Below are 13596 nucleotides of genomic sequence, written 5' to 3' on the forward strand. Positions count from 1 at the left end.
CGCCGTAAAGGTTCAGCCCGTAGTGACTACAAATAAAACTGGCTACAGTCCCCTGGCTGCTGTCACTGGCCTACCACCATCACCTTGAAAACTGAAAAAAACTGGCAATATGAGCGGTGACCTACATATTATCCCCTGTCTTCATATTTTAAAAGTATTCCTGTTTATAAAGTATTTTTTATACACAAATGTGGATTATTTCGCACGATTTCAATAAAAGCGAATGAAAAGTTCTAGACATGAGTCAATACAGTCTTATTGAGGGGTCAAAGAAGGGGAAGGAGAGGTGGGGTGTCAACCAGAAGCGTCCTACTCTACTGTGATTAATTTTTGTGGCTACGTTCCAGATCTCTGCTGCGTTGGTTGCGCACGAAATTTCGCTGCCGTTACATCAAAGGACCTCCAGGAAAGGGGTGGTCCTGTTTGGGGGCTTATATAGCGAGCCGGGCTCTACTCGACTCTGAGAAAAGCAGAGCAGAACCTCGAAAGACAGCGAAACAAACTGTCCCGTACTCGCCGAGAAAGCCCAGACAGCTGATTATATTCCGGGAGAAATTAGTCTTTGCTTTCTGAAAAGTTTTATCGGAATTAAATCTGGGACTTAGCGCAGAAAGCTGCTGCAAGAGATTGAACTCAGTCGGCACGGCGTTTGTTTCATTCATTTCTACCTATGTTTATCAGCGCAGGTACTCAAATGGGGTTTGCGATGGATTTTTAGCCGGTTTTAGATTTATTAGGCTATAGATTTGTGTGAAGTTAGTTTTACGTGACCCACCCAGTTGGACTTCCGTGCGTTTTTTTCCAAAAATCGAACAAACCTTTCAGGATTGTACTTCCATCTTCTAGAATTTTGACTTTGAGTCCTGGAGGAATTATGATGTGCTTTGTGCGTGTCGTGTTGGGTTTCACTGCTGTTCTGTGCGTTAACGCTGCGCAGGGAACATGGGAGGAAACTACAGTGATACCAGTCAAACTTGAATCTCACGAGCGCAAATCTACCCTTTCTCCAGAGGCTCAGGAAAAAGAATCAGAAAAGCTTTTCTATCAGTTGGACATCTTTGGGGATCGGGTAATGCTGGAGTTGGAGCCGGACCAGACTTTCTTGGCGCCTGGGTTTGTCTTCCATGTGGTGGGGAAACCCTTCAGCCAGCAGGAGTTTGACAGCTCAGAGGAGGCGCGATGCTTCTACTCGGGAACGGTGAACAGCAAGAAAAACTCAGCAGCCGCTATAAACGTCTGTCATGGATTGAGAGGTGGCTTCTACATCGGTGAAGAAGAATACTTCATTCAACCCACCAATACCAGTGCAACAGCCTACTCTTCAGAAGGAGACCTCCACATCATTCGACGCAGAAGTAGAGGGCCTGTTGCGGACGGTAGCTCCAAGTGCGGTGTGAACGAGGAAGAGGAAAAGGTTCCTGAAAATCATGAGACGAATTCAAACAAGGAGCCCTTCTCAACAGGTTCTCAAGGTATACATTTTTGTTCCAAAATTAAAAACAAATGAAATTGAATTAAAACTAATGAAAATGTAATATGTAGCAATAATACTTTGACAAGACGGCATGTAACCTTAACAAATTTTATTCGTTTCTAATAAGATACCCATGTCCTCTAAAAATTATGCTTACCCTCAAATAAACCATGAGTTCGGTGACAACAGACGTTTAGGGTGTGCTTGGCGCCTAATGACTGAATTATCACTCTCGACTGTTTTGCTTCTAGCGGCGGAAGTCACCAGGTGCCGCCATCTAATCTGCTGCTGAATCCCCCCACTAAACCCCCAGAATACCTATCAAAATTAAATAGGTGTGATTATATATTAAAATAATGTAGTCGTGTGGTTAGTGGAGCAAAGAAAACTTGCTGCAAGCGAGGTTAGGGTTAACTGGAAAAGGGCAGAACTCGCTAGAGGTGGAAAAGGGGTAGGAGGGTAGTTACCGCTTAACGGTAGTGTGGGAGGGACTGATAGAAAGCCGGCGGCTCTGAGCTGGTGCGACGCGTTAATTCGCCTCCTGATACACCATGCTGGGTAGCTCTGCACCGGCGGACATATTTTTCAGGACGACTGCGGATAGCGCAAAGTTCCGGCAACTTTCCTCGGTGAAAAAAAAAACAAACCTAAAAACGCCAGTTTAGAAAACTTAGTAACGGGGCGGAGCTCAGGTGAAAGCTGAGTCATTATGTCAGATCAGTTTTCACTTGCTTAAAAGCGCGTAACTTTTCTAGATTAGCTAAACCACAGGACTGTTTCAATACGTTTTAAATTAAGTGCATGAAAAAAATTTCAACAAGCGCCGTTTAAGCATCAAATACTGTATGTTTTTATAATAAATAATAAGAATATACTACGTTTCTGTTTTTGTTCCAGAACACCGTCGGTCCCGCCGCTTTGTATCCATCCCACGATATTTGGAGATCATGATCGTGGCAGATCAGTCTATGGCAGAGTTCCATAGGAGTGGACTGAAGCCTTACCTGCTGACTATAATGGCAGTAGCATCTCGTCTGTACCGCCACCCAACTATTCATAACTCCATCACTCTGGCTGTGGTGAAGCTGCTGGTGATATATGATGAGGAACAGGGCCCAGATGTCTCCACCAACGCTGCCCTCACCTTGAGGAACTTCTGTCAGTGGCAAAGGCAGCACAACCCCCCCAGTGACCGCCACCCAGAGCATTACGATACGGCCGTGCTGTTCACTAGACAGGTAGGAACCAACTTTACGTTAAAGGAGAAAAAAATAATAAAGAATATAAGAGCACTTGGGAGTTTAAAATATATGAATTAGTGAAATCATGATAGTAAAAGAGTCCATCTCAGATTTTTGTAATTTACTTCACCTTCTCTTTACAGGATCTGTGTGGGGCTCATTCTTGTGACACACTGGGAATGGCTGATGTGGGCACAGCGTGTGATCCCGACCGAAGCTGCTCCATTATTGAGGATGATGGACTGCAAGCAGCCTTCACTGTTGCACATGAACTGGGTAAAAAAAAAAATAATAATAATAATAATTTTTTAAAAGTGTTTGTCAAAGTAGCTAAAAATAGAAGAATGCAAAAAATTAGGCTCCAGTTTAAAAAAAAAATTTCAAGAAGCACTTTCTTATTTTTTACTGTTACTGTAGGTCACGTGTTCAACATGCCCCATGATGATGCCAAACAGTGTGCTAGCATCAATGGGGATCACTGGGGTTCCCACATGATGGCTTCCACACTGTCTAATCTGGACCAGATGCGGCCTTGGTCTCCCTGCAGTGCACTGATGGTCACAACCTTCCTGGATAATGGCCATGGTCAGTGTCTGCTAGACAAGCCCCAGAGACCCCAGCAACTTTCCCAGGCCCTGCCAGGTTCGGTGTACGATGCTGACCATCAGTGCCGTCTCACATTTGGGGAGGAGTCACAGCACTGCCCTGACCCGAGCACAACCTGTGCAGCTCTCTGGTGCACTGTCACCACTACAAATGGTCTGCTTGTCTGCCAGACCAAGAATTTTCCATGGGCTGATGGAACACCATGTGGACATGACAGCTACTGTATGGCAGGCCAGTGTTTGAGCAAGAGGCAAGCAGCCATCTATCAGGTAAGCACCATTTGGTGTGCTATTTGTATAATGGATGATGGTTTCTGCCAGCAAACTGTTTGCCAAACCCATGTCTGACATTTTCTCTCTCTGTTGTGTTTTCAGATGCCAGTCAATGGTGCATGGGGACCGTGGGGACGTTGGGGTGACTGCTCACGCACCTGTGGAGGTGGTGTGCAGTACTCTTTCAGGGACTGTGACAACCCCTTGCCTAAGAACGGAGGAAAATATTGTGAGGGTAAAAGAATTCAGTATCGATCCTGCAATACGGAGGCCTGCCCTGATAGCAATGGTAAGAAATGCAATCCTTAGAATGTGAAAATGATTATCCATAGTATGTGCTTTTTACCTGTAACTAATGTCAATGTTCAATCCTCTGTATAGGTTTGAGCTTTCGTGAAGAGCAGTGTTTGGCCCATAATGACATCTCCTCCCAGGTGTCCTTTGGTTCGGGTGAGGGTGTTGAGTGGGTACCAAAATATGCTGGTGTATCACCCAAGGACCGATGCAAACTAGTCTGCAGAGCAAAGGGAACAGGCTACTTTTTCATTCTCAAGCCAAAGGTAAATATTAATACTATTTGTGCAATCTAAACAATATTTCCCCAACATAAATGAGACTCTGCATACAATATGTGACTCTCTGCTGCCACCAGGTGGCCGATGGGACACCTTGCACCCCCGATTCCACATCAGTGTGTGTTCAAGGCCAGTGCGTTAAGGCAGGATGTGACCGTGTGATTGGCTCAAGCCAACGGTTTGATAAATGTGGCGTCTGTGGAGGAGATGGCTCCACTTGCAAGAAAGTGTCTGGATCCTTGGACCGTGCAAGGTAAACAAATAACCTTACTTTATAACCAAGCATGCCAGCTTGTCTTCCAAATCTCAAGCTTTGAATCTAACCTCTGTGTCTTGCTTTCAGACCTGGCTATCAGGATGTGGTGACAGTCCCTGCTGGTGCCACCCACCTCGATATTAAACAGCGAACCCCCGGTGGCCGTCGCCACGACAGAAGTTACCTGGCAGTCCGCCGGCAAGATGGCACCTACCTGCTAAATGGTGACTACAAGCTTACAACTCTGGAGACTGACATTTCCCTGCGAGGGGCATTACTGCGCTACAGCGGTTCCTTGGCCACTATCGAGCGCTTGCGCAGCTTTGCTGCTCTCCCAGAGCCGCTGACAGTTCAAGTACTGTCAGTGAGCGGCTCTCCTCGGCCCCGCATCAAGTACAGCTACTTCGCCCCGCGTCCTGTTTCTGCCACGTCTGGCTCAAACCGACGGCCCATCAATGCCATCAGAGAAGTAGGAGGTGCAGAGTGGACCCTACGTGAGTGGGGACCCTGCTCACAGACCTGCGGAGAAGGTGCACAGAAAAGGGATGTCCTCTGTCTAGATGCCCAGGGCCGACCATCAAAAGACTGTCCCGAAGAGCTGCGTCCCCTTTCCACTCGCCCCTGTAAACAGGCCTGCCCATCTTGGCTTGTAAGTGAGTGGTCAGCCTGTTCCAAGACCTGTGGACGAGGCTTCCGGAAACGTACCTTGAGATGCGTGGGGCATGATGGTCAAACCTTGCCGCACGACAGCTGCAATGCAAAAGATCGGCCACGACCCCTCCTGGACTTGTGTACTGAGATTGTCTGTTAAGATTGGCTAGGGACTAGCAATTGTGACTGTAATCCTGCTAATTGTGTCTAAAGCAGTGATACAGGTTTTGGGATCCCAGGGACCCCTCATGACAGTGACTGCAATTAGCCTCAATCCTATGCTAGAACTCCCACTCCTCCAACACAGTACAGGGCACAAGGCTGGCACACTGCGCGTCTGTCACAAAACAAGATGGAGGAGGAGTGCATGGGCCATGTAAGGGCACCTCTGCTGCTTAAGGTGCTACTGTCATGTATGTAGCTCTGTGAGTGTGAGTGTGTTAAAGTGAGTGATTGTTTGAAAATCTCTAGTCTACATATTTGTACTGTCTGTCTGAGCTGGACTGGACAGACAGGTCTGCTTCAGAAATATATATGACAGGATCCACAGAATGGAAAAAGTTAGAGACATGAATATATAGGAGTCTGAGAGTATTTGGTTGTGTGAGAAAGCAGTACTTATGACTTAATAGCTATATATTATAGAGGGGCCAAGAAATGGTACTCCTACTTCTAATGCCAATGTTTTTGCCTAGCATGCAGAGCACATATTGTATAGATGCCTTCTTGCTAAAACTCCCTACATGTCTCTCCTTACCTAAACACACAAGCTGCTATCATACACCACAACAGGTATTGTGCATTTCCTTATAGCCACAGCTAGTGTAAAGGCTGATATTGTTGCCAATTTTTAAAGCCATAGACCATCATAAGGAATCATAAAGATGGTGGGGGAGAGAGGCCTAAGAACATGGTTTTGTTTGTGTGTGTGTGTGTGTGTGTGTGTTAGAAGCATGTGTGGAGATTGGGTGAGGGACTTCTCTTTTAGTATTACTTCATAAGTAAGTCTCTCCTGCCTTCCAAGAAGGTATCATCTTAATGACATATTTCTTTTTGTACAGAATATCCAAACATTATTTATTTTTGTACAGCCTGTTTAATACAATCTTGTGGCTTTTCTATTATTGTATTTTTATTTGTTGTTATTATTGAAATAAGAAGGATGTAGATTATATTAGAGTATTTATACAGTATTATATATGGAATTAGGTTTATGAATAAAGTATCACATTGATCTGTGGACTGATGTCATTTCTATGTGTAATTAATGGCTCCATCATTGAGATGGAGAAAGAAAATAAATATACGCATCAAAAATCCCAATCTTGAATTAACACCTGCAGAGTTGCTAAAAAAAAAAAAAAAACACCATCCAGAATTGGTGTTAATTTCCATCCTGATAAAAAAAGTGCTAATTGAACACTGGGGATTCTGTTGTTTATACACTAACATAGTTTTCAGAGTTACACACACATCATGCTCCTTTAAAGCCAGATTTTGCCCAAAATACATTTTAAAGATGAGCAACAGATTAAGATTATATCACCTCTTACCCTGGCTAGGTAATTAATAAATCAAGCAATTAAACAAATTTTAATTATCCATACAGGGTGATGTGACCACAATGTGGCCACAAAAACAGTCAATTCCCAAAATAACCAAAACACATAATATACCAAACATACACAGTAAAATCCTAAAAGATAATATCATTCATATAGTCCAAAATTTTAAACACTCAATATTGTATATGGTAAATTTTCCAAGTTTGTGTGAAGAAAGGGTTTGTAAGAGCTGTATAAGAGGTAAATTATTTGAGATGTAAAGGTTTCCTTCCTACAAACAGTCTTGCATCTCTGGCTATGAAGATGTTGTCCTGAATGCATAATAGAACATATTAAGTACATGCCTTTCCACCCCAAATGAATTAGGTTTCTTTAAAAAGATTGCCTCTTGTGACATTTTCTAATTATCAGGTCAGTTTTTTTGTTTGTTTGTTTTTTGCTCAAAGCTCAGCCTACTATCAAATATTGTACCTAGGTACTTATAATGATGTACTCTATCCACTACATCTCAATGACTATATATTTCACTGTGCATGGATTGGTGTCTGGAAAAGTCTAGAACCATCCCTTTGCTATTTGTGTCCTTGAATTACAGACCTGCTGACTAACAACACTTAACAAATTGTGATAGGACAGTCCCATGGTCATGAACTGGTCAAAAGCCCAGACTCATCAGCAAATGTTTACTATGATGCTCATAACCATGTAAAATAAACAATAAAGAAGATAAAAGACAACTCTGTGGTGACCCTATGCTTGTGTAACCATTCTTTGAAATTTTACCATTTCACAAGTACTCTCTGTGGCCTGTGCAATAAAATGTTTAGCACATTTCTGCCTGCCAGATATACAAACTGCTGGATCTAGTTTGTTGGTGATGTGACTAAAAAGGTGTTTAAACAAATGACAACTACTGTAAAGCAGTAGTAAGTTGAGTGGTACAGTATTTAAATGCAGTCATACATACAGCCATATACAACACAAACAAATAACAGAAAAGCAACTGAGTGGACAAAATTTTCCCATAATCTTCAAAATTCTACCTAAGTAGCAGTACGCTGCTACACTTTTTTGTACGTTGCATATTTCATCCACAAGGGGGCAATACCACACCCTTGCACCCATTTAGAAAACTAGCTACTCGTTCAGGAATTGCTGAAATCCAGGTGGCGGGGTAGCATGGAGTGGAGTTGGAGGCTATGAGCTGGTAAAAAAAAAAAATAAATAAAAATAATAAAATAAATAAATACATACATACATACATACATTTAAAACTTGTTTTCATTGGTGTTACTGCTAGACACATCTAATAAAAACTGCACTACTGATGTGGACTAAATGGGAAGCCACACAAGACTGACAATACCCGTGATCCATATCAATAAATGATGTTTATCAGCAGTGAAATTGCCATAACCACAGAGATGATCAAATAGGTTAGATATGTAAGAGAAAATTACTTATAGAGACGAGTGGTGTCCTATTTGCTATATCACAAACACCACACAGAAACAGTGGTATTTTTAGTTATTCTTGCTCAAGAATACATTATTGGTTATGAGAATTCATATACAGGGGAAATAGTGAGGGGGCTGTGATGAAAAGAGTAACAGAAGTCTTGTCTTACTACATTATTGTCACTTATGGACCGCACTTCTCATACACTGGTAGTAGAAACTAACAGTATAATTAATTTCACGTTCTGCACTTTTGTGGCCATACAGTTGCTGGTGAGACTTACGCCAACTTGTATTTGTGAAGCAAGCAAATGGTAACTTAATTAAGAAATGGATACTAAAAAGAAGAGACGGGCCCGGGAACCCGTTCGCCTTGTTTACGTTCTCTCTTCTACTCAGTAATTGACTATAAAAAGGATTCTTGAACAAAATAATCCAGCCCGTTCTAAATATAGACATCAGGTACGCAAGTCCTTGATCAATGTAACGAAAAGGAAGCATGATTGAAGCTAAATCCTTAAAAGCGTCATGTTCCCAGAACGATCGTGAGGTTGTTCAGTGTTCCTTCGGTAATTGCGCATAAATATTTCTTTGATCGTGGAATTACATGTCGTGACGGTGGAGGCGTTGTTTTGTCGGAGAACCGTGAGTCGGCCGTGCAGTCACATCCTTGCTCTCCCTACGACCGAAGAGTAATTTAAGCAAAATAGCGGCGGGGGAGGTGCTGAGAAGTAGCTAAAGGAAGAAGGGAAAAACGAAGAGGAAGAAGTCAGGGGACACTTTCTTGAGGGACAGGAGCACGTGTCCACGGAAAAAAAAAAAAAGTCGTATTTTGCCTTCTTATTCAAAGACCATTAAATGATAGCCTACGCCGACTCAGTAACATGTAATCTACTACCAAAAGATATGCAATAGACGTAGCAAACTGAAGCGTCTTGTCTTATCCCTTTTGACTGGGAAAACTGCTACAAATCCTCAAGTTAGTCCATTCGACTGGGGAAAACATTCTTTAAACGGTATGGAAAGTCGCGGAACAACGAGTTCACAGACGGGGTGGAAACTCTTTATGGACTCTGTGCTTATATGCCTCTTTGCCGGTAAGCCTTATTAAGTTACTATCCATCCTACAACGTGGGCAACTCAATTTTAATGTCAGTCCATAGTTTATTCGAAGAGTTACGCTGTGTGCCAACTCACTAACAACTTTTATGACAACTTTTTTTAAACATACGAACAGCAAGATAGAAGAAGATGCCGAAAAGCAGAGAGATCATACTCAGACAGCTGAGTTGGCAATTTCATAAATGCGTTTTAGCCGGTAACGGCTGCATGGTGTTGTCAAGCGTTACTTTTTGTGCCGTAGTTTTCTCACAGATTAATAAACATGCACTGTATCTTTGAATACCATATATACAGTCTATGGAAATAAACCTTGAATTCATACTAACGGTACAAATTCGTCAATTTACGACCTGCGGTAAAACAAAAAAAAAAAAAAAAAAAAAAAAAACAATTCTCAACTGGGCAACAGTCGGCATTTACTTCAAGCATCACTAAAGCGTTATTACAAACAGCGGCATCACAGGGGGTCGGGCTGTGAGTTGGAACATTTTAAAGAATATGTTGTATAGGCTTTGTCTCAAACGTGTTGACCGACAGGACCCAGAGGTAAAACGAGGACTTCGCGAGGACCACCCATGTAGCGAGACTGCGCGGAGGAGCGCACATCAAACGGTCGCGTTTGCCATGAGAATCCAGATGCAAACTGGCGCCACTCAAATTAGAGAAATTAAGAGTCCATCCTGTTTGTGATTGAGAAATAACTTCAGTCCTGTTTTACATGTTCGCAAAAACGTGTTCATAAACAGGAGCACGTACAGGTTTAAACATCAGTAGTTTTTGTTGTAAAGTATCCTACGAGTCTATGCATGCCAATATAAGACACACAAACAAATTTAGGTAAGAACTCTCGGCGCAAGTAATCGGGACATAATGGCTACCACATGGCCACTACCCAAACACCGGTCTCTCCTCATTAACCAAAAAAAACACGCATTACAGGGATGCTTTGTTTCGTCTAGTTTTGTTCATTTAGCATTTTGTAACTGTATTAACAAACAGGTATTTAATACATTTTATCACCATCTGTCATGTATTGGTATGAGAGAGTACATGAGTGAAAAACTGTTTATGCTCCACTTATACACCAAGCTTCTTTGCAGGCCTTGAAGGTCGAAGCTAACAACAGTGACTGAGTAAGAAAATAAAATGACAAAGCAAAGCATGCAACTACTGCAGGACCAGACTAGTTTGTGCACATTGCGTATTCTCAATAGCAGGGTGTGGGACAATAAGCACAGCAGGGTTGTGTATTGATATGATGGGTACCTCCACAGCTTGACCTCTGTGTACAGGGAGAAATCTGTTTAATGCCACCCAACAGTCATCCAAAAACAATGTGCTTCCATAAGATAATATTGGATTTACATGCAGACCTCAAACAATCTTTAAAGAGCTTGCCCACTGAAAACAAAGTACATTTGCTGTAAAGTCTTGAACAAACAAGTACATGTGTTCTGTCATGTGTAATTTTGTAAAAGGAATTGTTTGTCACCTAACAGAAAATGCTTTCTCTAAATATTGTAAAACTTTTTACATGAAAATTATATCTTCTCTCAGCTTTTATTTTCTTGCGATTTCCTTTTGAACTGAAAGGAATTTGGCTTCGTTTAAGCATAGCAGCATTTGATTGTGTTTACACGCAATTCCAGGCCGTGGCCAGGCTCAGTGTGACGGCTGTGTTGAGTACTGCTGTGATGGTGCACCTCCCTTCTGCTGCTCATACTATGCATACGTGGGGGATGTCTTGTCGTAAGTAATCACTACCACATGTAATCACACCAGTCTTCCTTACAACTTTTACCCTCTTGTGATCTCACAAAGGGAAGAGATGGAACAGGCAGCTGTTATTTTAATTCCAATCGGAAACATCACTTCCATCAACACTCTCGGACAGTAAGCAACCCCTGCTCAATAGTGCCAGATCAACACCTCCTTGTATTCGTTGCAAAGCACCACTTGTTACTGTGTAGAGGGATTACCATGTCTTATTTAGTTACTCGCACTTACTGATATCCTGATACTGAATATTCCTGTCCCTGCAGATTGGAGATTAAAATGCATCTTTCAGGTGTCAAATGGGCAAATGGCGTCTTTTGACTAAAACCTGTGTATCACATAGCATTAATAACATTCGCTGGTCCTACATGTGTCCTCAGGGTTACTGTAAATGTAATATTTTTTTGTATGAAGGTGTGGTTGGAGGTGTGTGTGGGTGCTTTAAGCTCTTTTTCCATCCCATTCCCCCAGTGTTTTTCCATCAAGTGTACCGTGTCTCCTAAGACACGTTGCTGTTGACTCAGCCTTTCAGTGATGCTGCCCAGACAGGACCAAATGATGCTCATTGATGCAGAAAAAAATGACAGAATAACCTGGGTGGCCTAATTTTACAACACAAGCTCTGAGGGGGGCTAAATGTTGCTTCATGAGATGTGAAAAGAAGGCATCCAGGCTTTTGGGAGAGACTAAACATTTTCTGTGAAATTGCATTTAAATATGTGTGAAATTACATTTAAAGCTCTAAATAGGAACTATGTGATGAGCAGGTTTTTGGTACTGAATCACTGCGAGGTGTGCAAATGAGATATGAGGCAACAGTCACCCACTAAAATTAGATATGTTTACATTTAAGATACCTACATGTTTACATTTGAATAAAATTGCATCTAGCATTTGAATGGCCATGGTGTTGTCAGGGGGACCCTAAATCTTGTTATGGAGGATCCATAAATCTTATTTTATGGAGGATTCCTTACTTGTTTAAGTAAGGAAAGCCAGAAAGGATGATTTTATATCCAAATTCAGCAATGCTTTTATACTGTAAATCTGCATATAACAAAGAAACACTAATCTGCCTCTTGCAAATACTCTGCCACCTAATAAACAGTTTCCTAATTCTGCTTGCTGTCTGTTTACAATTCTTTCTTTCTTTCTTAACAACAGGGGCACAGCGATTTCAGGGATTGTGTTTGGTGTGGTGTTTTTGATGGGTGCAGTGGCGGCCATCTTTTTGTGCATATGCATGTGTGTGAAGAATGGGCATGGAGCAAGAGTGGGTATCTTCAGTACATCATATATCAACACAGTGACTCAGGGCTACCCAGGTAACCAAATATTTACACTTCATCACACTCGATTTCATTACTTTATCCACAAGGGGGCGCTGCAGTGTTACAATCAGCTATAAGGCAAACCGCAAACGCGTGTTTGCACACATTGCTACATATAAAATGGCTGTTTTTAATCAACTAATATCAAATTGAATACCGCAAGAAATATTAGGCATTTGCTCTGAGAACAGTACATTGGTAGTTCAAAGATATACTGAGTGCTGGCTAAAAATGCCTTTTTTTTCTGTACCCCTACATAGCTGTTACCATGCCTTATCTTAACCGTTTCATATGAACATTTCACTCTCACACACAGGACCACCACCTCCTTACAGCTATGATTATGAGATGTATCCCCCAGATCTTCGACCCCCTCCATACACTCCAACACCACCCAGAACGGCAAACTACTCACCACCTCCACCCTATCCAGGCTATAACAGAAAATGAATCTTCCTTAACATGCTGACACTGGGGAAGTGGCCGGGAAGTCACTAACTGTGATACACGGTACATCTGCACTACACAGTATGATGAACTGCTAAATCCTACCTTTGCTACATTGTGAGGTAGGACATTAACTGCACTCTGAGCTGTTGTGTCAATGTTCTGTGAATGGGACCAACTGCCTTTCGTAATTCTGGAACTGGGTAAGTCCAACTGTCCTCTTCTGGGAGGGGGGTTCATGTATCAACCCAGGAGATTTGTGCTGAGGGGGGTGTGGATCATCCCCATAGACACTGTTTATATACAGTGTGTTAATTATTTGTTTTTTATCATGTCTTTATATGCACATTTGTATAAATCTGGAAGACTACATCTAAATTATGTATGGCCTCTTGCACAATTCTGGAACACAAAACAGGTGCAACCATGTGAGAAAGTAAAAGAATTCATGTCGTAGATAAATCCGTGTTCCATTTGGCTAGTGACTTGAACTGTGTTTTGTGATGCAGTTAAAGGAATCAAACTGATTTTGTTTGCGGTAAGTGACAATAAAAAATAGAAGCTATAAATGTTGTCATCTAAATAAAAGCTTATATATTCACCTTGATGGTTGGTTAATGGATCAGTTGAATTACATATGTGATATCTATTATTTTTTGAGAGCCCAAACATCTGATGTTTGTCTTCATTTCCCTTTTCCAACTCGGTGTTAAATTGGTTGACCTGAATAACAAAATCTTTGTTTTACATTTTTTGGATTTTGGATTTTTGATTTCAAAAAGTCATGTTTATCACTGTAAATCCTTTTATTAACAGAAACTAT

The 13596-nt window shown here is 41.8% G+C and overlaps 2 protein-coding genes across 2 annotated transcripts; both read left to right on the forward strand.

Annotated features, from left to right (window-relative positions):
* Positions 1-482: 482 nt before the first annotated feature.
* On the forward strand, positions 483-5635 carry adamts1 (ADAM metallopeptidase with thrombospondin type 1 motif, 1). The gene is made up of 8 exons (XM_027005641.2): positions 483-1472; positions 2372-2712; positions 2859-2991; positions 3133-3590; positions 3696-3882; positions 3975-4153; positions 4246-4421; positions 4512-5635. The coding sequence occupies exons 1-8, from the start codon at positions 875-877 to the stop codon at positions 5233-5235; spliced, it is 2796 nt and encodes a 931-aa protein (XP_026861442.2). The 5' UTR covers positions 483-874; the 3' UTR covers positions 5236-5635.
* A 106-nt stretch (positions 5636-5741) lies between these two features.
* cyyr1 (cysteine/tyrosine-rich 1) lies at positions 5742-13380 on the forward strand. Its single transcript, XM_027005614.2, has 4 exons — positions 5742-9194; positions 10869-10968; positions 12160-12320; positions 12643-13380. Exons 1-4 carry the CDS (start codon positions 9116-9118, stop codon positions 12774-12776), a joined length of 474 nt encoding a protein of 157 aa, XP_026861415.1. The 5' UTR covers positions 5742-9115; the 3' UTR covers positions 12777-13380.
* The last annotated feature ends 216 nt before the right edge of the window (positions 13381-13596 follow it).

The sequence above is a fragment of the Electrophorus electricus genome, chromosome 16, assembly GCF_013358815.1.
Source record: "Electrophorus electricus isolate fEleEle1 chromosome 16, fEleEle1.pri, whole genome shotgun sequence".
In the NCBI taxonomy this organism is placed as follows: domain Eukaryota; kingdom Metazoa; phylum Chordata; class Actinopteri; order Gymnotiformes; family Gymnotidae; genus Electrophorus; species Electrophorus electricus.